Genomic DNA, 25,835 nt, shown 5'->3' with positions numbered 1-25,835 from the left:
TTTTTTTGTTTTCTTAAGTCCTCTCTTGCCATCGCACCTTACTTTTATTCTATGTTGATTCTTCTTCTTCTTCTTCTTCTTTCGGCTGCTCCCGTTAGGGGTCGCCATAGCGGATCATCTTCTTCCATATCTTTCTGTCCTCTCCATCTTGTTCTGTTACACTCATCACCTGCATGTCCTCTCTCACCACATCCATAAACCTTCTCTTAGGCCTTCCCCTTCCCTGCTCTATCCTTAGCACCCTTCTCTCAATATACCCAGCATCTCTCCTCTGCACATGTCCAAACCAACGCAATCTCGCCTCTCTGACTTTGTCTCCAAACCATCCAACTTGAGCTGACCCTCTAATGTCCTCATGTCTAATCCTGTCCATCCTCGTCACACCCAATGCAAATCTTGGCATCTTTAACTCTGCCACCTCCAGGTCTGTCTCCTGCTCTCTGGTCAGTGCCACAGTCTCCAACCCCCTTTCACTCTTGCTGATACCCGTCTGCCACAAATCACTCCTGACACTCTTCTCCACCCTGCCTGCACTCTCTTCTTCACTTCTCTTCCACAATCCCCATTACTCTGTACCGTTGATCCCAAGTATTTAAACTCATCCACCTTCTCCAACTCTACTCCCTCATCCTCACCATTCCACTGACCTCCCTCTTATTTACACACACATGTATTCTGTTTGTTCCTACTGACCTTCATTCCTCTCCTCTCATATCTCCACCTCTCCAGGGTCTCCTCAATATGCTCCCTACTATCGCTACAGATCACAATGTCATCAGCAAACATCATAGTCCACGAGGATTCCTGTCTAATCTCGTCTGTCAACCTGTCCATCACCATTGCAAATAAGGAAGGGCTCAGAGCCGATCCCTGATGTAATCCCACCTCTGTCATTCCTACCACAGACCTCACCACAGTCACACTCCCCTCATACATATCCTGTACAACTCTTTCGTACTTCTCTGCCACTCCCGACTTCCTCATACAATACCACAACTCCTCTCGAGGCACCCTGTCATATGCTTTCTCCAGGTCCACAAAGACACAATGCAACTCCTTCTATGTTAATTAGTGTTCCCTTATTTTAATTCTTATTTATTTTATCATTTTTTCTATTTCCTCATCATGTAAAGCACTTTGAGCTAAATTATTTGTATGAAAATGTGCTATAGAAAGGGCGGCACGGTGGCGCAGTGGGTAGCGCTGCTGCCTCGCAGTTGGGAGTCCTGAGGACCTGGGTTCGCTTCCCGGGTCCTCCCTGCGTGGAGTTTGCATGTTCTCCCCGTGTCTGCGTGGGTTTCCTCCCACAGTCCAAAGACATGCAGGTTAGGTGGATTGGCGATTCTAAATTGGCCCTAGTGTGTGTGTGTGGTGTGTGGGTGTGTTTGTGTGTGTCCTGCGGTGGGTTGGCACCCTGCCCAGGATTGGTTCCTGTCTTGTGCCCTGTGTTGGCTGGGATTGGCTCCAGCAGACCCCCGTGACCCTGTGTTCGGATTCAGCGGGTTGTAAAATGGATCGATGGATGTGCTATAGAAATAAATGTTGTTGTTGTTGTCCAGGATTTTAAATTACCTTGTAGCTCGCAAACCGTTTGACCTATTGACCTGAAAATTGGTACTTATATACTGCATGACGTATACTATCTGCTTTCGGGGTGATGATTGACCCCCAAGGTTATTCCTATTTTTATTTTGTTTTACTGTAGAATCAACTCTCGGCAGTGGCCAGCAGGGCGGTTGTGCGGCACATGCGTATGGGCACCGTTCTCATCCCAACCACCTTTAGATTCCCTTCCCCTACCTCTTCATATCTTAAATCATTCTTGAGGCAGATTGAAGACTTAAGTGAAAAATTAAAGAAAATGTACTAAGTAATTGCAACACAAACACCGACTTAATCAGTTTTATCACGAAAAGATGCAGACGGAAGAAGAGAAGAAGCGGGCCGCTAGGGTGGAGAAAAGAAGAAGAGCTGCTCAGGAAGCAGCAAGCGCATCAACCTCTGGGCAAACGTACAGAGAAAGAGGAGGAAAACTAGGAATGCTCAAGTCAAGGGTATTCACTGCACGATAATATTTTTGATATTTGATTCTTTACCAAGAAGGTTAAAAATGTTGAACATAAGCATGTAGGTATCATTTTAGATAATTTCAAGGTCAGTGATTATACAAATACTAGTCATGGTATCTGTTGAAGACAGCCAATAGAACAATTCAAAAATATTTGCAATCTCTTGTCCTACATGCGCCTCTCCTCAGTTATTCACGTGTTGAACATCTCTTACCCGACGCACCACCTCTCAAGTGCATTCCTGTAAAGCCTGCTCTCCTTATCTTGTGGACGCCTTTCTCACACCTCCTGTCCGGTTTTATATTTGATGTCTTTGAAGGCGACGCTCTCAGTGTGCCTCATACGCCTTTACTCCTCCTCGTTAGTCTCACACTCGTGCTTCCTCTTTCACCAGGTCACCCAACGCCAAACCGACCAATCACACCAAAGCTAAGATAACCAATCAGATTGCCCAGAGGGACTGGACACGCAGGCTTTAGTGTCTTGTATCATAGTAGACTGATGACGTTATGTTTGATTTTTGATCCTTTACTAGGGGGTCTCACCCTCTGTCAGTGTGTGAAAATGGACACATTTCTATTACAGTCGAGAATATTTACACTGTAAACATTTACAGGCGTTTATCAGACCAAAATTCTCAGTGTTGCATTATTGAGATGTATCAAATAAAATAAAATGTAAAAAAATGGCATGTGCAAAAGTTTGAGCACCCTTTTAATTGCATTAATGTACATACTTGCATATAAGTCAGGCCTTGAAACCCAAAAAATCGATCATAAAATCAGACCCCGCCTTATACGCCTGTTCAAAAATATGACACTTAATTTTTTTTTAATCTTCTTACCTCCTTCAATCTCACATCAGTTTCTCAGACATGTCAAATTTTGTTGCAGCAGCTCAGTTACCAATTTTTTTTGCCGCTTCAACGACTTTTAATTTAAATCCAGCTTCATATTTTCTTCTGATCGTAGATAAGGGATGCTCTTATGATAAAGGTGTGTGAGGGTGTGAGATACAAAAAATACAAATCAGTGCAAACGTCGCTTCGGAATAGTTGGGGTATCACCGTGTGGTCACGTAGGCACAATACATAGAAAAAGAAAAGGGCAGTGTGGTCCATGGTTACTCTCTCAGGTGGCAGTTAGCATATCGTAATCTCTTGGACCAATAGCGCGAGTTTTCCACATTCGACTTATATGACCAACATTATAAACTATTGGATATTATACGTTAAAATCAAGTCTCGACTTATCCGCAGGAGAACTTAAACGCGAGTATATACAGTAAATTGAAGCCCACATTTTAATAATTCAAATATCTGATGCAACTATTCTTGCCTCTACCTCATGAAGTAAATCATTGTAGTTCTTAGGACCACTCGAATTACGTCGGCTTACGCTAATTCAGACTTTTTTTTTTTTTTTTTTAATTTTTGATAAGGGTTTGGATTCCTGTGTTTATTAGGGAGTCCCATTGTTTAGTGTGGTGTTGATATTTCAGTGTTTAGAATTTGATTTTTCTTTGCTTCCCAATGTGGAGATTTCCTTTAAAAAGCAGTCAGCTAATGATGTAAAGTCTAATTGTTATCGAGGAGTGTAAACAGACAGCACGGTTAGTCACAACCTCAACCCTCGGAGCGTTTCTCTGCCATATTGAACGTAATGTAAAGCCAGTTCGTACCTTGAAGGACACACGATGCCTCGGAGATGGTTTCCGTCAGGCCTCCTTTTGGAACGATCCACACTCGGATTTTGGCGTCTTCCCCAGCTGAAACAAGGACAAATGAAGGAAGGTTATTTCCAGAAATTCCAAGTGGATTTCTGTTTGATTTGTGCCAACAGCCTCACTATGACTGAAGGTCTTGATATTCCAGTTATTTCCTGTTATGATCATTAATATCTTTATGGAACGTTTTTTGAGTGAAGCCAGGCTTTGGACGTTCACTGAGTAGAAGACAGAATCAACGTTCAGGCAGAAAAAGCAGGAGGTCATCATTGACGGATTACACTGAACATGAGGTCTAAGATCATAACCAAGAAATGGTGAAACGGTGAGTCCCAAGCAACAAACTCTTTACTAACAACAAAATCTCTATTAACAAAGAGGAGTCGTTGATGGACGACCCCACATGATGAACAACAGTAGTGCGGTCAAACCGTCAGTTTTCCACTACATTGGGGTATCACCAGCTTGTAGGTTATTTTTTATAAGCAGCATACACACAACGCAGGGACAGTTGCTCATAAAGTCTGCTGGCTTTAGGAAGGCCCATGGAGCATTTGGAGAGCACATGGCAGGTCACAAGAGGTCAACTCCAACTGCAGTGACAGTCGCTTCAAGATGAAGACTGGGCCTAGGCAATGCGGTGCGATATCTGCTTTGCTCTTCACCCTAGTGATTGACCGGATTGAGGATGGACAAAGATGCATTGGGTGGACACCATTTTCCACCCTTCGAAGACCTCGATTTTGCTCACAACCTCGCCTTGTCGGATATGCACCATCATATGCAAGAAAAAAACGAACCGTCCCAACACATTTGCACAGAAGGTGAGATTGCAGACCGGGTGGACCAAGACACTTAATGTAGTTAAGGCTGATGGAGAAAACCTACCCATGGCTAACAAGTTCACTTCTCTGGGCAGTATAGTAAGATATGATGGAGGAGCAGGCAACAACATCCAAAGCAGACTGTGCAAAGTGAGGAATGCCTTCTGGGCCCTCAACAAGGTAGTACGATATTTACATTTACATTTACATTTACATCATTTAGCAGCCGCTCTTATCCAGAGCGACTTACAACAGTGTTTGTTAGTATTTTTTCGCATACGCAGGGCGCGCCATTGTACAGCGCCCCCTGGAGCAATTACAGGTTAAGGGCCTTGCTCAAGGGCCCAGCAGAGTAGGATCTCTTTTGGCACTGACGGGGATTCGAACCGGCAACCTTCGGGATACCAGCGCAGATCCTTAGCCTCAGAGCCACCACTCCGCCGATATCTGCATTACACTAAAGCTACGCCAGAGCTGTGCCTTATCAACACTCCTATGTGGATCTGAGTGTCGGGAGGGTGATATGGCCAAGTGGGCCACATTCAACACAAAAAGCCTGCGAAGAATCCAACATGTTTTCTGGCCAACAATCATCTGAAGAATAGAACTGCACGCTCAATGCTCTCAAGAAAATATGACCACCATCATGACGAAGAGACGATGGAGATGGATTGGCTGCATCATCAGAAGCAAAGGTGGCTTCATCTCCAACACTACCTTGTATTGGACTCAAGAAGACGACCTAGCAATACATAGCAAGGTGCAGTACTATGGAGGCCGAGCTGAAAGCCATGAATCACAGCTGAGGCACCCATGGAGAAGCTGGCCCAAGACAGACAGCTGTGTTTAAGCCTTTGCTGATGCCCCACATGCCGAAATGGGAAAGCGGACGGAAGTAGTCGGGTACACACAAATGCGTATCGACTCCAAGGCTCCCTCCTCCAGTTTGTCAGTGCCTACAACGTCTGGAGCAGATGATGGGAGTCTCTACATAGGAGGCTACATGGACTTGCAGGTAATGTGAGGGGTCGTGAACATCAGGAGCTACTGGTCAGCAGAAAACATCCAAGTGGGCCGTAGAGCGTTATTCCTTCACTGACTGTGGCAGGCTGGACAAAAGCACACATTTGGCTGGTATCGACGTTCTGAAATACACAACCGTTAAGCATAACAAGATACTAGCAAATCGTGCTGGCGAAAATTTCACAAGAATAAAAGCGTTAATGAAATTAATGATGAGGAAGAGAAGAACATCACATGTTACAGTAAGAAAGGAGATTATTTTAACAAATAGTGATTTGCGAGAGGACGAAATATTAGAATAGTCACATGATCAGAATGGGATGTTATTATAGTCATTTATAACAGCATGAATATTTACAATACAAAGTGTAACATGAACAGGTTAACAGAACATAGTAGATAAGAAGGGCAATGCAGGGCACATGCAAGTCAGTATGTGTGAAGTATGGCCATCAGGTAATGTACTATACCGACGTCGATAATAATTGTCGGAAAACACGATTTGTTACATAAATGTTATTGTCAGCGAAAATATTCCTCTGTATGTTTAACGTGAGTTTTGATGTAACTCTGGAAATGTAATGTACATAACTGGCCATGGGTAAAAACAGGGCCTGGCAAATAAACTCGGACGTTATTAAACATTTGTCGTTATGACTTGGTGATAGTCATACAATATGTTAAACGAACTGGGAATTGCATACGCCGCAATATAAAGAGAATATCTTGCTTTGAATTGTCAGTGTTATGGAATCCCTGTAGGTTTTCCATTGTAATGTTTCTTGTTGTCTGGCAGTTTGCCGCTACTCTTCAGAAAGGTTGTGAAATTCGTTTTTCGTTCACTGTCTAGGTGCTGCCGCTGATCTTCGGATAATGTCGCTCTGTGGTTTGTCGTACGTTGTCTTTGTTGTTCTAAGGCATCTTGCCTGTGCTGGTTGGTCTGGCGTGATGTAGATGTTTCTGCTTCTGTGCGTTGGTGTGAGTATGGAGGCCGGCGAGACCGCTACAGCTAGGCGCTTTGTGCGTCATTTTATCGGGAGGCTTATGTTGACGTGAAGGAAAGAGGAGGTGTAAAATAGTAGTGTCACAATGCAGTTTCGGTGAGTAACAAAGTATGCAGCGAATAAACAGTCAAATACCACAGTCGATAACTGGTCACATTGAAGAATTAAAGACCTGAAGATAAATTCTACCAGGAACACGGATTCCTCACCATTGTTGTAGACAGGTATAGTAATTGTGGCAATCGTGGTTGATATCAAGCTTGAACGGACACAAACGAAATAAAAGATGAGTAGAAATACGTGCAGCTATTGAGTCACATCAGGGTGGTAAGGTGGCACAGTGCTCGATGCTGTGCTGGGTTTGAATCCCCACTTGGTCTTCATGTATACAGTTTTTCTTCTAAGTTCCAACCATACCCCAGAAATGTATTTATTAGGCTGAATGGCAACCGAAATTAGTCCAGTGAGTGTGAGTGAGTGGGCTTGGAAGCTTGTCCAGGGTTGGCTCCTAATACCACCAGCATGGGCTCCAGCCCAAGCAAAGCTAAATTACAATAATTTTATAGGTTTATAAGGTTATTATTGTCATGCAAAGTTCTTATTTGTGTGTGCTAATCAACGTGCAACACATCGGCACACTCCATAATGAGTGAGCATGACTACCTGACCTCGGAACTTCTCCAAACAATATGTTGCCACGTACATGATACGCACAATTATACAAAACAATTCTTAAAATATCTAAAATGTGATCTAGTGAAAGAAATCTGCCCACAACATCCCAACACGGTGTGAGTTCCACAAGAGCCCTTTTTCTGTAGTGTTACGGAGGCGTAGGCCATGGCTGACCGCTTCACTTTTACGTGTTGCTACTGAGAAACCCGAACGTGGAGTTTTCTGTGTTGCTCACTCACCTACAGCCAGGCGATGAGCATTAAAAGGGTCCCAGGAGAAATCGGCCACTGCTACCCCCGTTCTGGATTGTGGGAATCGCGGGTGTCTGGAAGTCGTCCAGGCTTGGAAAGCTGAGAAGAGTAAAGACAACCATTAGAGGTGAACTCGCACCTCAATCTGCAGCATTAATCGTTCTTATGGACTCACATGACAGCAAAAATACCTGCGACGGTCAAGCACAACAAGTTGAAAGTGTAAAATGGATCTGCCACCATCAGCTCATTTTAGGTGCTACTTGAGGACCCGCCTCTCCCCCTTATTCATTGGTCAAGAGTCCCGTCTTCAATTCATAACCCAACTCTAATGTGAATTGCATTTCCTGTTTATGATGTGCACCAATTTTTCCAGAAGTATCAATTTAACAATAGTTTAGTCAGAAGTGCAGAAGTTTTACTTGTTGTGGAGAAAACGACTGGGTAATAGACATGTGGGTTATGTGGCACAAGTAACGTGAGATTTTTCTGTTTTCCTTGGATGTTTTTCATAGTGTTTGCCGTTGTACAGCATTGTATGCAAAAAAAACATGAAATTAAACATCTGCCTTGGTCATCACAGCAAAACATGCAGCAAGGAACATAAAAAGTATGGAGTATTCCTTTAAATATGACTTCTCAATATTGCAAAAGGACCAAAAGCAAGAACATGGAATAAACACTAAATGAATCCATAAAATATTAAGAAACACAGAATGACGGCACTCCATTCACTCACAATTGCAGTGATCCCATGTGACTTGTGAAGGTTAGGGGGCGCGGGACACCCACCTAAAATTAAAACCCGTCGATACATTTTGGGTCCAAGATTTTTGTATATTCTGAATTTATTGCACTAAATAAAGTTGCGACACACGCGAGACAGAATGATCTCTGCTCCATCACATCAACAAAGCTCACCTTTCTTTCGAATTTACTCTCTTTTGGTACAACGGAAAATGTTTCTGGGTTAACGACTTTGACTTTTGGTGAGTGTTTTGTAGTTGATGAAGGGTATACAAGTAATACTGTACTATTCTATCTGGCATCCCACAAAGACGTATCCATCGCTTATAACTTATACAAAATTCTGCTGCTAGGATAATTACCTGGTCTAAATCCACTCAACACATCACATGTATTCTCTCCCAACTTCACCGGCTCCCTGTTCACTACCGAATACAATACAAAATCCCGCTCTTAACATTTAAAGCTCTCCACACTCTCGCTCCTCTCTACCTCACTGATCTCCTACAGACCTACACTCCCTCTCGCTCCCTCAGATCCTCGTCTGCAGCTTTACTTTCTGTACCACACATCCAACTCTCTTCTATGGGTGCTCGAGCATTCTGTCATTGTGCCCCTCAACTTCCCTCTCATATCAGTCAGCTAGACTCAATAACACAATTTAAAACTGCCCTCAAAGCATATCTTTTCAAACTGGCGTACCACTTATGAGTTTACCACTGTTACTGCCTGTTATCTTTGTATGTTTGTTACTACTTCTTTTCCCTTATTGCTATTTGATTTTATCGTCCTCTTTGTTTTTATATTTTATTAATGTTGTTTAATTTCATTGTAAGGTGACTTTGAGTGTTGTGGGGAACAGGCCGGACACAGACAGGCAGACATCGTTTTGTCACCCAACACACGTTTATTTACAGCTTATATACAATAATGACCATGCACAACCCAGTGCCGCAGCACCAATCACCCCAAACGTCCAGGCCCTTTCACAATGCCTCGTCTTTCTTCTGGTCCACCGCCAATGCTCTCCTCCGAGCTCTGTCCTCTTCCACCCGACACCAGCCCCCGAATGGAGGGAGGCGGCCCCTTTTATACACACCCAGATGTGCTCCAGGTGTCTTCCGATGAGCTTCCACTGGCACTCCCCAGTGTACCGGCTCCGCACCCAGAAGCACTCCGGGTGCCCCTGCTCCTCTTCCCCCCCAGCACTTCTGGGTGTGGCGGAAATGCTGAGGTCCAGGGCTCCGTAGGCATTGGGGAGCCCCCTGGCGGTGACCATGGGCCCCTACAGGATTGAGCTTCAAAGCTCTGTACCCGTGGTACCGAAAGACACCTGGGCAGTCACCCCCTCGTGGTTTTGGAGGAGGCATAAGCCCTGCTCCGGTCCTCATGGGCGTCCTGGCTGGGTACCACCCCCAGCTGCGTGCCACAGCATTAAGAAAGGCACCTATTAAATAAAATGTGTTATTATTAATATCCATCCATCCATTTTCCAACCCGCTGAATCCGAACACAGGGTCACGGGGCCAATCCCAGCCAACACAGGGCACAAGACAGGAACCAATCCTGGGCAGGGTGCCACACAAACACACCCACACACCAAGCACACACTAGGGCCAATTTAGAATCGCCAATCCACCTAACCTGCATGTCTTTGGACTGTGGGAGGAAACCGGAGCGCCCGGAGGAAACCCACGCAGACACGGGGAGAACATGCAAACTCCACGCAGGGAGGACCCGGGAAGCGAACCCAGGTCCCCAGGTCTCCCAACTGCGAGGCAGCAGTGCTACCCACTGCGCCACCGTGCCACCCTATTATTAATATTATTATTATTATTTATCTGACTTTTTGGTTAATGAAATCAACTTGACTTTTGACTACGTTTGTCTCCTGCTCCTGTCTCATTGACATTTTTTTCTGTTTCAAAAGTGAGTGAGAACAGAAGTGGAGCAGTACGGTGAGCTCGGAGTGTGTGACTTCAGCATGCCCATGGAGCTTGGGAACGTCATCCTTTACAACATTTCAATCTCCAGTCCCAAACACTGTTATTCACATACAGTACCTCAAGAATGGCAATCTGCCCGCCTGAACTGGCCAGGGGCACTGCCACCCGCTCCCGGTTGACACACAGTCCATCACACTCCCCAGGTGTGGTAAGATTCAGTCCCTTCAGGTTTGTGATATGGGAGTCACGATGAAGAACAAGGCCCTGGTTGTGACGGAATTTGGAGCTTGAACCTACGATGAGAGAGAGAGATTACAGCTGATTACAGCGTGTTGCTGCCGCACCCACCACACGGCAAACCACCCGGACTGAGATCCACAGTGTGAGGTTTTTAATGGTGGCTGGAGTGCCAATCCTGCCACTGACCCCCAAGTTTTCCCTGCAAGTTGGAGGACCACTTGCAGGGCTGGAGGCAGATTAACGTCATACCCAGGACGGAGCAATTGCAAGGTTAAGGGTCTTACTCAAGGGCTCAACAGAGAAGAGTCACTTCTGCTGTTTATGGAATCCCATATGGCAACCTTCTGATTGCTGGCACAGATCCTTAGCCTCAGAGTCACCACTCTGCCTGAACCTACAATAGTTCCAATTATATCTACAATAGAACCTACCTACCGGACCTACGATAGTAAAAAAAATATATTAGTAAGAAGGACAGGACTGGCACGAGTACAATACAAAACAAAATGACAAACAAAACGGTAAGTGACAGAACAGGAACGAGACACACTTGGTAAAGGCACAAAGCAGAACTTGGAGAAAAAAGAGAGAGCAAAGTAAAAGTGACAATAAGTGCTGTCACCTTACTTCATCTCGTACCTTTAGCTGCTTTACTACCGTCTCCTTACCAGCATCTTTCCCCCCTCTGGACCACATCACCCTTCATCACACACCATTCAAAGAAGACCTCCTCTCTCACCCCATGACTCTGAGTCTGACACCTCTATGGTGTGCTGAGGACACATCATGTAACTCCTTACGAGCTCCTCTATAGATTCAAGAAGACCCCACAAAGAGCTCTAGTTGCCTCATGTTAAGGATACAAAGAATTGGATCCTCCATTATTGACCACATAGGTGCCAATCAGGCTACAGTGGAAATGCCCAAAAGATCCTCACCCCAGTTTGCTTACCCAGGATGCTCTGAAATGAGCGCTGGCTGGGGCTTGTGACAAATCCACTAGACAGTCCACTGGTGGTTGAAGTTGACTGCACCAGGCTGGATGGGGTCGTGGGGCTTGTCAGGGAGCTGCTGGATGAGGAGCGGCTACTTGAGATCTTCTGGAAGACAAAAAAAGGTCAATCTGAGCTTCTTTGATCTGATGGGTTTGGGGTTAGCAGCAAATGAGACAATCCCAGAGATGCAGTGGCCCTCACCTCTCTTTCCTTGTCCTCCGCAGGCTCCATCTTCATCGACTGGCTTCTCGTCTCAGGCTGAGAGCTTCTGGTCTCTTGAGTGGGTATCACTGAGGATGTAAAGCTCTTGATGCGACCCTTTGCTGGATCAAGACTGACTCTTTCTACCTGCCAGAGAGAAAAAAATGAAAGTGTGAAGTGAGAGGAAGAGGACCTGGAAGGGTCAGCAGTTAACTCTGAAAAGCCAAATATAATCTGAAACATGAAGCTACACAATGGGGAGATTTCGTACATCCAATAAATTAGTTTTCATCTCCATTTATTGATGACTACCCTCATGCATCTCAACCTGTTTTGGCCGGCGCTTCCTCTCTTGATTGAATTCCTGGAAAGCCTGCTACTCTGACTCTTATCATTTCGAGGCGTCTTGCTTGCCTCCCGTCCCCACCATTAAAAACATCATTCTCACTCTTGCAAATACTTCCAATGTTTGAAGGCTAACTTACTCAGTAAAATGGTGTGTGCCCACCTGCCTTCCCTGGTAATTCCTGCCTCGATCACGTTGCACTGAGCAACCACAAAGAAAGTAACCAATCAGACTAAAGCCAAACTGACCAATCAGATTGCTCGGAGGGACCGGGCACACATGCACACAGACATTAGCGTTTTATTAAATAGACAGGACACATTTCTGCCACTGTAGGGTGATTCTTGAGTCGACATCCTGCTTCATTTAACTGTTATATTTAAATTCTGTTTCATCACTGGTGCCAGTGACCACAAATGTGCACGTTGCCAACACCAAAAGCCTTGTGAGTGAAACAGATTTTCAGGTGACAAGAGACATACGAGTTTCCAAAGTCTGAAATGTGTTTGGGTTCAAACATGGGCTTTTATTGGCCACCTGTCACCTTCTGCTGGACTAAGTAGTGTGACAAGGGAGAGTCGCACACTATATATAACATGGAAGATGCCTGGATTATTAAGCACAAATATGTGGACAGAGCACAAAAGCATTGTGGCCAGAAGGGGGTCTACCCCCTTAGGCCCAGCCAGGTAAGTTCCAGGTGCTAATCAAGATTATTATAACATTAATAACTTTTTAAAAGATAATTCTTCCACAGACTATAAGGGTTTAAATGTCAGGTAATATTTATAGCTAGATTTTTTTGGCCATTTATTGCTTTTAGAAAAAAAGTATATTTTTTAATAATTATTATTTAGCACTACCATAAAGTCATGTAGGGCGGCACGGTGGAGCAGTGGGTAATGCTGCTGCCTCGCAGTTAGGAAACCCGGGTTCGCTTCCCAGGTCCACCCTGCGTGGAGTTTGCATGTTCTCCCCGTGTCTGCGTGGGTTTCCTCCAGGCGCTCCGGTTTCCTCCCACAGTCCAAAGACATGCAGGTTAGGTGGATTGGCGATTCTAAATCGTCCCTAGTGTGTGCTTGGTGTGTGCGTGGCCTGCGGTGGGCTGGCACCCTGCCCGGGGTTTGTTTCCTGCCTTGTGCCCTGTGTTGGCTGGGATTGGCTCCAGCAGAACCCCGTGACCCTCTAGTTAGGATAAAGCGGGTTGGATAATGGATGGATGGATAAAGTCATGTTCTTTTGCTTGTTGGTGTCATGATCAGGGCTGAACTTTGGGGTCTTATAGCGGTTTCCTATAGTGGAAGCCATTTTGTGTACCGTTGTTAGGATGATGTCCCTCGTTTCTAGGGGAGTGGTCTCTATGAGTTCATCAGCAGACGGGATAAAAGGTCAGCAGTTGCACTGAGCGTTATCCAATCTGTGGATAAATCCTCCAGAACCCTTAGAGTAATTCTCTTTGTGACTAATTTCTGGGTCTTGCCTGAATCTTGACTCTGATTTTTGCCTCTTGCACGCATCTCCCAGTTAAACTCAGGACAGTGGGCGCCACCATTTGGTGCATGGATGCAATTAACTGCTGATCGCTAGGTAATGGCAACTGAAACTCACATGGAGAGACACCTTTGAAGAGATAATATTTAAGATGCTTACTCAGAACAGTCTCTGTCCCAGTTTGACTACCTCTACTCATTTCTAAAGCGTTTTGGGTTTTGAATCACTGACTACAAACTACTGACTATTTTCTGACTTTTGTCCACATTTCCAATTTAGGCGTTTCTCAGGTTTGCTTTCCTGGTTTTGACAACGCTTATTTCTTGACTTATGACCCATCTTTTGGCCTATTTTCAATTTTGCCTCTGTGTCTTGCAGTTTTTCCTTGGGCTCCATATACAGGAGACAGGGCAGATAACAAAAAAACACTAATAGTAGAATAAAACCAAAATTAATCAGTACACAGAATATAAACAACCTAAGAACAGAATTAGCAACATCCATCCATCCATCCATCCATTTTCTAACCCGCTGAATCTGAACACAGGGTCACGGGGGTCTGCTGGAACCAGTCCCAGCCAACACAGGGCACAAGGCAGGAACCAATCCTGGGCAGGGTGCCAACCCACCGCAGGACAGAATTAGCAACATAATAAATTATATTTTAAAATGACTAAAAGATTAAATGAACAAAAGTCAAACCTAAGCCACGGCAACAAACATAAAACTGAGTCACTTGAAGAGTCACTAAGCAATTTAGGAGAAATAGTCTTCACCCTCCTACTTAACAGATAAAAAGCATACCTGCTTGTTTTCCCCGGTCCACCAGTCCTCCACACGCATGGATGGGATGTGCCCAGGGGTGTCTGGGTACAAGTCAGCATGGAACTCCTGGCCAGACTGAAACACACAAAAGTGGAGTCAAGCACCATCAGGATGTTATTATACGTCTGATGACAACCACCAGTGGATTTTGTTTAAAAGTGGGTGGGAACAATTAGACGGCTCACCGAGTGTCACACTTCTAAACCAATCCCACGCCTCGTGAAGGTGGTGCTCAAAGTAGGGGCAGTGATTTTGAACTCATTATAATTTACAAATTACCGTATATACTCGCGTATAAGTCGCGTCTTGAAACCCAAAAAATCGATCACAAAATCAGACCCCAACTTATACGCCCCTTCAAAAATGTGACACTTAATTTTTTTTTTTAACATCTTCTTGCCTCCTCCAATCTCACATCAGTTTCTCAGACTCATTGAATTTTGTTGCAGCAGCGCAGTTACCAATTTCTTTCGGTACTTCAACGACATTTAATTTAAAACGAGCTTCATATTTTCTTCTGATCGTAGATAAGGGATGCTCTTACGATAAAGGTGTGTGAGGGTGTGAGATACAAAAAACACAAATCAGTGCAAACGTTTGGGGTATCACCGTGTGGTCACATAGGCACAACAGAGAGGTTAGGAGCTCACGGTGATACAGCGCATTGCCGCAGCCACATTGAAGAAAAACGCCGTGTGCTCGGTGGTTACTCTCTCAGGTGGGCGTTAGAATATCACCAGCAAGCCCACGATTCTCGAAAGAATCGCAAATCCAAGAATGGCAATCACTTTCTGTTCCCTCCGATACTTGGAGGGATGAAATATCATGGAGGGTGGGTGCGTCCTGAGAAAGTTCATTTAATTAAATAAACATATTTATACTAAAGCGGTTTCTTTTTGGAGCTGTGACTCATCTGGTTCTGGTGTTTCAGAAGCGCGTTGTAGGCGCCTTCGTTTATCGTTTTTATCCATGCAGTCTCTTTTTTGTTTTTCTATGGATGTGTTGTCAGCGAGAAGTCGTTTGCTGACGGCGGCAGATTCGCATGCTGAAGTGACCATGGTGGCGGATGCAGTGCGGTGGTGTGGGCGGTCGCGTTCGGGCGGCTGTACAACCTGGCGTGCACGCTTTACCTCAGGTTTAGTTCACAGATCGTAGCCATGGTAAAGTTTTCATTTAATTAAATAAACATATTTGTACTAAAGTGGTTTCTTTGTGTGGGCGCCTTCGTTCATTGTTTTTATCCATACGGGCTCGTTTACAGGTCGTGGCCATACGGGCTCGTGTTTGTATTACTAATTGTTGAGCTCCTTCCATTTGGAGCCGTGACTCCTGGCCTCCGTGTATTGTTTTTATCCATGCGGTCTCGTCTTTGTTGTTCTGTGGCTGTGTCGTTAGGTAGAAGTCGTTTACAGTTAGGAAGCACACTCCAACTTACACACACTGACTGCTGGCACAGTGGATTAGAGCAGGTGTAGTTTACAGGTCGTGGTGTTTGGGCGCCACGCACTGACTCTGGGAACTACGGGCTCGGTTTTGTATTACAAATCGTTGAGCTCTTTCCATTTGGAGCCGTGACTCCTTTGCCTCTGCTGACACCGACTGCTGGCACAGTGGATTAGAGCAAGTTTAGTTTACAGGTTGTGTTGTTTGGGCGTCACCTACTGACTCTGGGAAGCCGCTGGGTTTGACTCGGGCGCCACGGCGCAGTGCGCATGTGCTTCAGTGCGTCCGCCGTGCATAAATGAAACTGTCATTTAGTAATATAGATAATCTCTTGGACCAATAGCGCGAGTTTTCCACATTCGACTTCTACGACCGACATTATAAAATACTAGACAGTAATGGCGGACTGCACGATAACATGCAGTGAATACCCTTGACTTGAGCATTCCTAGTTCTCCTCCTCTTTCTCTGTACGTTTATCATTCTTTTGCTCAGAGGTTGATGTGCTTGTTGCTTCCTGAGCGGCTCTTCTTTACTCCACCCTAGCGGCCCGCTGATTCTCTTCTTTCGTTGTCATCTTTTCGCGTTAACACTGATTTAAGTTAGTTTTTGCGTTGCAATTACTTAGTACATTTTCTTTCATTTTTCACTTAATCTGGCACTTAAGTCTTCAATCTGCCTCAAAAATGATTAGCGAAGGTGGTAGGGAATGAGAACAACGCCCATATGCATGCGCCGCACGGCCGCCCTGCTGCCGAGAGTTGATTCTACAATAAAATACAAATAAAAAGAGTAATAAAATCATCACCCTGAAAGCAGACAGTAGACGTCACGTAGTATATGTGTACTAAATTTCAAGTCAACAGGTCAAACGGTTTGCGAGCTACAGGTGATTTAAAATCCTGGACAGACAAACGAACAGCCATGGTAGCGTATTATAGAAGAAGACCAGAAATTATACAGTAAAATACAGAAATTATACACTAAAATCAAGTCCCGACTTATTCACGAGTATATACAGTAATTGTTAAGTTTCATATGCCTTGTGCTACTGAGCTCCTGAGCAATTTTAGCTTTTTATTTCCTCTCAGCATCAAGCCTTTTCTTCTGTTTCTTTTTCCATTTTGATTATTTGTCCCCTACTATGAGTAGAAATGGGACACTGCGATAACAAAACATTTAGAGAAGAGAGAAGTAGAGCTGGAAATGTAGGGGGGGGGGGGCTGACGGCATAAGTTCAAACTTAATGGGTCCCCCACGAGCTCCTCCATTGTAATATACATCCAGAAGAAAACTGGGGGTGGCTTTTTAAGAAGGAGCCCTGTGGGTGAAGCCTTTTCAGGAGCAGATTTTGCTGATATTTCACTACAAACTTTTTAATGAGTTGTCCCAAGACGTGTGCGGTCGTTCGAGAATCACGTCTGGCCCCATGAGACTGCCAGCATATCAAACCTGACTTGCCATTCAGGTTGGCGCTTTCCCCAATTAAGGTCCATACCTGGGTACCTGTGAGTCCTCCCCAACCTTTACCCTTCCATAGCTGAGCTGATGGGACACCTGACCCCCTTCGGGCACACGTGATATCTCATTTTCTTCATTCCATCTCATCTCTGTCTGCACTGTCGCCTTCAGTTTGTGTCATTTTCCTCAGGGCTCTCAGTATTCCTGTCGTTAAACCCGCTTGTGCCTGAAGGCCATAACAGTGCAGAACAGGAGTTGTGCCAGTGGCTCAAGAAGGGGCATGTTCTTGACAGAGAAAAGAAGCTTACAAAGGCTTACGGCAGCATGGCCCACTCACAAGATGGAAGTGTTGAGGAACCATTCACCAGCAACACTCTGGAGTCATGAGCAAGTGGAACTGCAGGAACTTTCTATAATGCCTTAACCAAGCGAGGCAAACGCTGTGCCAACTCAACCTGTCAGATGTTCAGCACAAGGACGATGTGTCAGGTGACATCAGACATCAACCCGTGTTTTACTATTCTCCTCTTCAAAGAGGAACAGAAACAAAAGGGACACAAGGAATGAAAAGATTACACTGAAAAATGGATGGGACCCCTGCTGCTGGACAATAGCCCTGACGTTTGTGTTGATGTGAACAACCGTGGAGAGCGAAAGAAGGAAACAAGACAAGCGACCGGACAGGGGTCTTACCTTGCGTGGCACATTGTAGCTGATGGGCACTACAAAGCCATCTGTTAGCTGGAGGACTCGCACCACCTCACAGGACATGACATCCAAAGCCAGCTTGGGCAGCATGGCTGCCCCTCGAGTGGCACTCTCTGTCAGACACTGGTTCACTGTGATGACATGAACAAGGTTTTTAGGTTAAAATCATACCCAAGCCTGCCTTGATGGTCTTCTTAAAAAGGTGATTAAAAAATTGATAGTCACACACATTTCTGAACAAAATCACAAGTCATTTTGTTTAACAAGGAAACCTCCTCTCTGAAAGCTGAGATCCACTCTCTGACCTTTTGGAAACATCTCCCAAAATCCATACCCCACTTTGTCCAGAATAAAGTTGTGGGAGAAGAAGACTTTTACACCAGCACCACCTCCAAAAGGTGTGAGGCCCCCTAAAATGATGCATTAAATTAGCCAGGACCTTCAGTAGCCTACCCAGAAATAGGGCTCCCCTCAGACAGCCTGACCCCATACTCAACAGGCAGGCTTTGGCCTATCTAGGTCTAAAAAGCTAAAATTTAAAAATTCTAAAACATATAAAATACACAGAAAAGGGAGAGGAAACCATAAATACCATCTGCAATGTTTTAGCGCCCTCTGCAGGCAGTAAGTCTCAGTGTGTGAATATGTGTTAATATGGGAAGGAAATTTGTGGCAAAAGTGGGCATGATGATTGCCCAGCATCAATATAATATAGTGATAGCCTGGTTGGGGGGGGGCATGCAGTCACAGTGGAATTTCAAAATCAGATTGTGTGCTATGAGCTGAATAATCAGAACGTTCTGGCTTTGCCTACCGATGGCCATGATGAGACACAGCAAGTCTCTCTCAAGAGCCATTTCATGCCAATCTGAATAATTTCCGAGTGTTTCATTTATTTCCTGAATCAATGAATTTGACTTCTGTCATCTCCAACAGACTTGTGTTAGTTGCTTCTATTATACTGTAACTCTTAAAAGCACTGTGGTGAGGCCTCCACATTTTTTTTTAGGTTTGTTGAGATCTTAAGGGCCAACACAGTAAGAGATGACGTACCTTGTGACAGGAAGGGCTGGACGGCGGTGACCTCAAAGCAGTGCAGGACGCTGTCCCCCTTTAAACAAACACACGTTATTTATTGGCGCACTTTAAGTAAAACAGAATGACATCCAATGGGAAGCACCCATCGAAAGAGAAACTCGCTGCTCATATCCACTTGGGGCGGCTCGTGACCTACAGGCGCTGTGCTGCTTTTCACTGGGACATCAAAATGGAGCGGAAGAGGCAGGTGTGTGTGTGCTGGGCAGGGAAACGGGATTGGGACTGGGCCTGCTCGGTGGTCTTTGGGCAGGTCAGACATTTTTTTTTAATTCTTGTGTATATTTGTTGGGGATTGTTTTTGATGTTTGTTATAAAATTTCTTGAGCTTCTGTAAAAAGTAAAACTGCCTTCTTGGGACAAATAAAGCGCCATCTATCTATCTATCTATTATGTAGAACCTTATCTACCTATCTATATATTTAATATCTAGTGTCTGTCTGTCTGTCTGTCTATCTATCATACAGTATAGTGCCTCTCATGTCTATCTATCTGTCCAACTATTATATAGTGCCTTTCTATCTATCAATCTATCTATCTATCATATAGTGCCTTTCATATCTATCTATTATATATTGCCTTTCATATCCATTTATCTATCTCTCCTGCCTACCATGCTAAATTATCTATCTATCTATCTGATAGACACTGCTATCGTGGGCTGCATCAGGAGTGGGCAGGAGGAGGAGGAGTATAGGAACCTCATCAAGGACTTTGTTAAATGGTGCGACTCAAACCACCTACACCTGAACACCAGCAAAACCAAGGAGCTGGTGGTGGATTTTAGGAGGACCAGGCCCCTCATGGACCCCGTGATCATCAGAGGTGACTGTGTGCAGAGGGTGCAGACCTATAAATACCTGGGAGTGCAGCTGGATGATAAATTGGACTGGACTGCCAATACTGATGCGCTGTGTAAGAAAGGACAGAGCCGACTATACTTCCTTAGAAGGCTGGCGTCCTTCAACATCAGCAATAAGATGCTGCAGATGTTCTATCAGACGGTTGTGGTCGAGCGCCCTCTTCTACGCTGTGGTGTGCTGGGGAGGCAGCATAAAGAAGAGGGACGCCTCACGCCTGGACAAACTGGTGAGGAAGGCAGGCTGTATTGTAGGCATGGAGCTGGATAGTTTGACATCTGTGGCAGAGCGACGGGCGCTGAGCAGACTCCTGTCAATCATGGAGAATCCACTGCATCCACTAAATAGTATCATCTCCAGACAGAGGAGTAGCTTCAGCAACAGACTGCTGTCACCGTCCTGCTCCACTGACAGACTGAGGAGATCATTCCTCCACCACACTATGCAACTATTCAATTCCAGCCGGGGGGTTGGGGGGGGGGTAAACGTTAACATTATTCAAAGTTATTGTCTGTTTTTACCTGCATTTTTATCACTCTTCAATTTAATATTGGTTTTATTTTGTATCAGTATGCTGCTGCTGGAGTATGTGAATTTCCCCTTGGGATTAATAAAGTATCTATCTATCTATCTATCTATCTATCTATCTATCTATCTATCTATCTATCTATCTATCTATCTATCTATCTGTTATATAGCACCTTTCATTATCTATCCATCTATCGATCTATCAGTTATATAGTGCCTTTCCATATCTATCATATACAGGTACTGCCTTATCTATCTAGCTATCTATTATATACTGCCCTCCATGCCTTCTACCATATTGTACTTTTCCTCTCTATGCATAAATCTATCTATTATACAGCATCTTTCCTATCTGTATATACTGTACAGGGGTGGGCAAAGGTAGGTTTACAGTTGTGAGTACATGTAACACAGAGTTTATTTTTGTATTATTATTTATTTATTAATTACTTATCCATCTGTTATCCAACCCGCTATATCTTAACTGCAGGGTCACAGGGGTCTGCTGGGGCCAAACCCAGCCAATACAGGGCACAAGGCAGGAAACAAACCCCGGGCACGGCACCAGCCCATCGCAGTTTATTAATTATTGTATTATTTATTTGTATCATTTTTCTTCCTATTTGTTTTCTTCTTGTCATTATTAAGGTGTACTTGAGTGTAGCAAATAGACTAGAAGAAAGTGTAAATAATGAAGACCAGCAATTTCAGCTTTTAGGCGATTGTACTTAAGTGCACTGTGCCATTCTAACAAAGCTATTGTAATAAGCATAACCTGTGTGTCTTTCTCCAGACTAACAATTGTAAACCTACTTTTGCACACCCCTATATTTATTATATAGTGTGTTTGTATCTATCTATTATATGGTGTATTTCATAATTATATACCTATCTATAGAGTACATCTATTAGATAGATAGATAGATAGATAGATAGATAGATAGATAGATAGATAGATAGATAGATAGACTGTGCCATACATGCCTGCATATCTGTCTATCCATGTATCTATTATATAGTGCCTTATCTATTTATCTCTTATATATTACTATTCATGTCGATGTATTTATCTGAATGCAGCCTTTCATTCCTATCTATCAATTATATAGTGCCTTTCCATGCCTGTCTATCTATCTATCTCTTATATAGTGCCTTTCCTTATCTATCTTTCATACTCGTGAGCAGGTCTATTCATCTCTGCGCTGTGAATGGACTTCATGTTTTTTTATTTCTTCCATGCAGTGTGACCGCCACCCTCACAGACTGAGTGGCCTCCTCAGGGTCACCAATTGCTGTCCTGATTTTTTTTTTTTTTTAAGTTGTCCACACAGTAAGGAGACCCAAGATGTACCTCTGCATCACGGCGGGTGATCGAGGCTGAACCCGAGTGCATTAAGAGAGCTCTGAGTGTCCGTCATTCGACTCTGCAGACACGCCATGAAGGCCCAGACCGCTCCCGTTGTGGTACATGACTGGCATCTCTTGCAGTTCCATCAGCAGTCATTCAATCCACACACACACACACACACACCTATGCACATTTTTACTTTTTATTTACTTATTATCCATTATTATTTTTGTACCTTATTATCCAGGTGATTTACAACATTTGAGATACACGTTGGTTGCGTTTTCTTTGCTTCTCCGGCTGGAGCCCAGGCAGGTGAAGTGACTGCTCATTCGGGGTCACACAGTGTCAGCACCAGGATTTGAACCCACAACCTCAGGCTTTGCAGTCCGGTGCTTTAACCACTAAGCCACACTGCATGCCCCACGTGCACACACACTCGCCCTCGTACACACACACATACCCACACTCCCCCCCCTCCCCCCGTGGATGCACATGCAGGCCCACCCACTCACTTGCCCGCTGCCACTCTCACTAGCTTGCTTACCTTGCCAGCGAGAACCAGGAGGTTTGAATCGTTGTCAAAGAGCGGGATTAGAGTCCTGAAGAGGGAGAGACAGAAACAAAAAGAAGAAGAGTCAGTCCTCTGAAAAGCATGGAGCACAACAGCTCTCTTCAGTGGTCAGCTGAGTGGTCCACATGGCCGTCTCCTCCACGCTCTTAAATACAAAGGTGCCACAGTGGTTCTTCAGAGCAATGCATTATGGAGGAACCCAAAAGAGCCGTCTGCATGAAGAATCCTGAAAGAACCTTCATTTATTTAAATGTCTTACCACCTGAATAGCCGTGGACAGCTGGTAATACATTTGTGAAATCCCACTGGGTTCCTGATTTTTCAATGGCTCTGGCCGCACGCAGTAACTCAGGCCCACTTGGGGTTTTCTTGACCAGTTAGCACCCTGCCAACTATACATTAAAGATTTCCATTTTGCCGACATTTAAAAACCTTTTCAAAGCCCAAAAGACAACTTCACAGGCAGAGACGCCTTGCCAGAATGAAATGGTTCTTTGTCAAGCGGCGGCTCTGCCACATCACCCAGGAAGGTGCCATTACAGAGCCAGCATTTCTAAGAGGGCACATAAGAGCCTGCCATATTAACCACAAAGGGTCCCTGTGCTGCCCCTCCCGTTTACCTCGCCGCCTTTGGGATGTGGCCTGGCATCAAATCAGCTGAAGACGCTGTGGTCACTGGTGGGTATGGGGGGCAGTCCCCCATGTGGGTCCATGATATGTATTGTCAGTTCTAGCTGCAGGCACCCAATGCTCAGTAATGTCTCAGTCGGTGTTTCTCGACTACTGTGGGTTGCGGGCTCCCTCCGGTGGGTCGTGAGCTGCTATTGTTTATATTGGTAGTGTGTCACGAGTGGGTTGCAAAGTGAGTCATGCCAGGTTGCCCCTCCGATCCCCCCATTCCGCTCTAATGATCGCACTCGACTCACCAAGTGGAACATCTCTGATGATTGTGCTCATTTCACTAAGGCTCATGCTGGACAGCTCTGTTTAGGCCGTGTGCCCTGCAGACTGGCACTGCAGTGGGATCTGACCCCCCCCCCCAAAGGCCCCTGGATATGCCACGAGAGGACTTGCTGGTTTGGAAAAACATTTATATGGGAAAAACTGGGTTGCGACCCCAAAAACATTGGGAAACGCGAGTGTAACCAGTTCTTATTGTGCCAGTTAAAGCACATCACTGCACTCTCTGCATTGTCCAGATGGGGCACTAGGGGGCACTCTGGCCATCTGAGAGATCATCCATCCACTTTTACAGAGAAGGCTGGAGCTTCGAGTATCGAGCACACAAGGCAGGGACCCTCTGGATGGGAACAGGGGACAAACCACAGTGGGCTTAACATAACACACACATCACTGGGAGGTGGGCCGACCCTCAGAGTAGCATAAAGACTGAGGACCCACAGAGTGGCCGTGCCAGAATTTCAACCCAGACCTCTGACACTGTGAGCCGCTTGCACTAACCACTGTGCCCCCATTCTTAATCTTAGAGACTTGGTGAATTTTGTATCCGTTTTCCAAACCTGTTTATCCAGAGCAGGGTCCAGGGGAAGCTGCAGCCCATCCCAGCAAGCATTGGGCACAAGACGGGTACAACTCCAGGACAGGATGCCAGTCCATCATAAGGTGAAACTGGAGCACCCGGCACACAGACACGAGGGGCACATGCAGACTCCTCACAGGATGTGAACCCTGGTCTCCTGGCTGCATGGCAGCAGCCCCACCACTGTGCCAGCGTGCTGCCCGCCCCCACCTCGTGACCCAACAAACCTAAAGGCGCAGCCTGAGTACAGAATTGTGTGTGAAAGGTGAGAGAGCTGAAACAGAAGACGACTAAGGAGCCCACGACTGGTGTTGGATTTGTTAGTCTTGGACTCCCAGCGGGTTTACTCTGCGATTTGCTAACCCCAGGATTTTGTCATTTCCTCTGTTCTTGCGGGAGCGGAACCATAATTAATGGGGCAGGGCAAAGCTGGGCGAGTCGGCATGGGCCGCGTCTGCTCGCTTTTTATGCCTTTTTCGGTTCACCGAGGGGTCGGGAGGCTGATGCTTTTTGGGGGCTCAAGTCCTTCTCGGGGTTTAAATGAAAATCGACATTAAATAAACGGTGTGGAGGGCTGAATCATCGCATTGAAAAGGAGCAGAACTTAGCGCCAGTTTTTTGCAAAGGACCCTGGCACGCGTTCAGGGTGGGTGACTCACGATGTCGAGTCTGTTTACGGAGACTTTATGGAAACCACAATCGGAGCTGAACCCATAAAAGCAGCCGCTCCTCGGCTTACTGTGAACATTTAATCTCATTTTGATATGAGGCTGAGGGTCCGCACTGAAGGGCCTTTCCGGGAGCTGCCCTGGAACGAGGGAACCTAATCCGATCCAAATCCAGCCAGACATCCCCTCATTTTGTTTTGTAGCCCCGATTTGTGAAATCCTAACCACCCGGCGCAAAGCAGAAAGCAATGCTGAGTGGACTGGCATGGTGGTCCACACCAACTTGGAGAACTCCTTGACTGTGGAGGGGTGTAGCAGTGGTGACAGGAATGACAGACTGCCGGAAGAACATCTGGGGCTCCAACCGGGTCGTCCCGTTTAATGAGCAGGCAAAAGAAACCAAAGAGGGCATCACTGCCCTTGTCCTTGGGATGTAAATTACAGAAGAAAAACTTGGCATCTCTATTAGCCGTGCGGTCGCTTTGCTTGGGAGCTCCTCCTGGCATAAGTGGCACCTCCTTCTGGGAAGGCGAGGGTCCTTATGGATGGGGTATCGGAAGGGGCGGAGTCAGGTGCCCTCCACTGGGAGGTTTCTCGGTGGTGCGGGGAGAGAAGGAGAAGACAATGTTAGTGACAGTGCCCCCTCTCATCCTGGCGAGACATTACATACCTCACCAGAGCCCATAAGGAGATCCGCCAATGCACAAGAGTGACAGCTACTTAGAAAATGAGGGAACGAGACAAACACCGGGCCCTACTGTATACCTGCGGGCAGAGCCACCTTAATGTCTGGGCACCATGGGCACTGGCCAGGGGGGCCTCAGGAGCATAGGGGCCCACCATGTTTCTGATGCCTATGTGTGCTTCTGTTTGAGCCTCTGCACACTACTTTGCACGGGGGTCTATGATGCTGGTAAAATGGCCCTGGGCAGCCCACCACCCTGAATATCATTTCCATCCACTTATTTGGCTGACGTCTTTTCCCAGGTTGACTTGCAGCACCTGAGATACAATTGGTTGCATATCTTTTTGGTTCTCCAGTTGGCACACAGGCAGGAGAAGTGATGTGCTCAGGGTCTACAGGTGTCAGTAGTGGGATTTGAACCCACAATATTAAGCACCACACACACCACCACTGCCGAATTATCAATACAATCACAGCAGGAAACGCCAAAATCCGGGTTTCCTGAACTTTCTTTCTGTCGCGGCCCAATCTTGCCCTTCTTTGACATTCTGGGGTCCCCCCAT

The 25,835-nt window shown here is 45.5% G+C and overlaps 1 protein-coding gene and 1 long non-coding RNA gene across 2 annotated transcripts in view; one reads left to right on the top strand and one right to left on the bottom strand.

Moving 5' to 3' along the window:
- The window catches only part of coro7 (coronin 7), a 389,354-nt gene that overhangs the window by 74,862 nt on the left and 288,657 nt on the right, over positions 1–25,835 (bottom strand). The window contains 10 exon segments of the mRNA XM_028814299.2: positions 3,750–3,836; positions 7,560–7,638; positions 7,641–7,670; positions 10,382–10,557; positions 11,457–11,604; positions 11,701–11,847; positions 14,342–14,437; positions 17,960–18,105; positions 19,028–19,085; positions 22,353–22,407. Coding sequence (XP_028670132.2) covers positions 3,750–3,836; positions 7,560–7,638; positions 7,641–7,670; positions 10,382–10,557; positions 11,457–11,604; positions 11,701–11,847; positions 14,342–14,437; positions 17,960–18,105; positions 19,028–19,085; positions 22,353–22,407 — 1,022 coding nt within the window.
- LOC127529558 (uncharacterized) overlaps positions 1–25,835 on the top strand; it is a 112,828-nt gene that overhangs the window by 16,243 nt on the left and 70,750 nt on the right. The gene's annotated exons all lie outside the window — the stretch shown is intronic.

The sequence above is a fragment of the Erpetoichthys calabaricus genome, chromosome 11, assembly GCF_900747795.2.
Source record: "Erpetoichthys calabaricus chromosome 11, fErpCal1.3, whole genome shotgun sequence".
Classification (NCBI taxonomy): Eukaryota; Metazoa; Chordata; class Cladistia; order Polypteriformes; family Polypteridae; genus Erpetoichthys; species Erpetoichthys calabaricus.
Note: the sequence above shows the minus strand (reverse complement) of the source record. Positions and strands in the feature narration are given on the sequence as shown.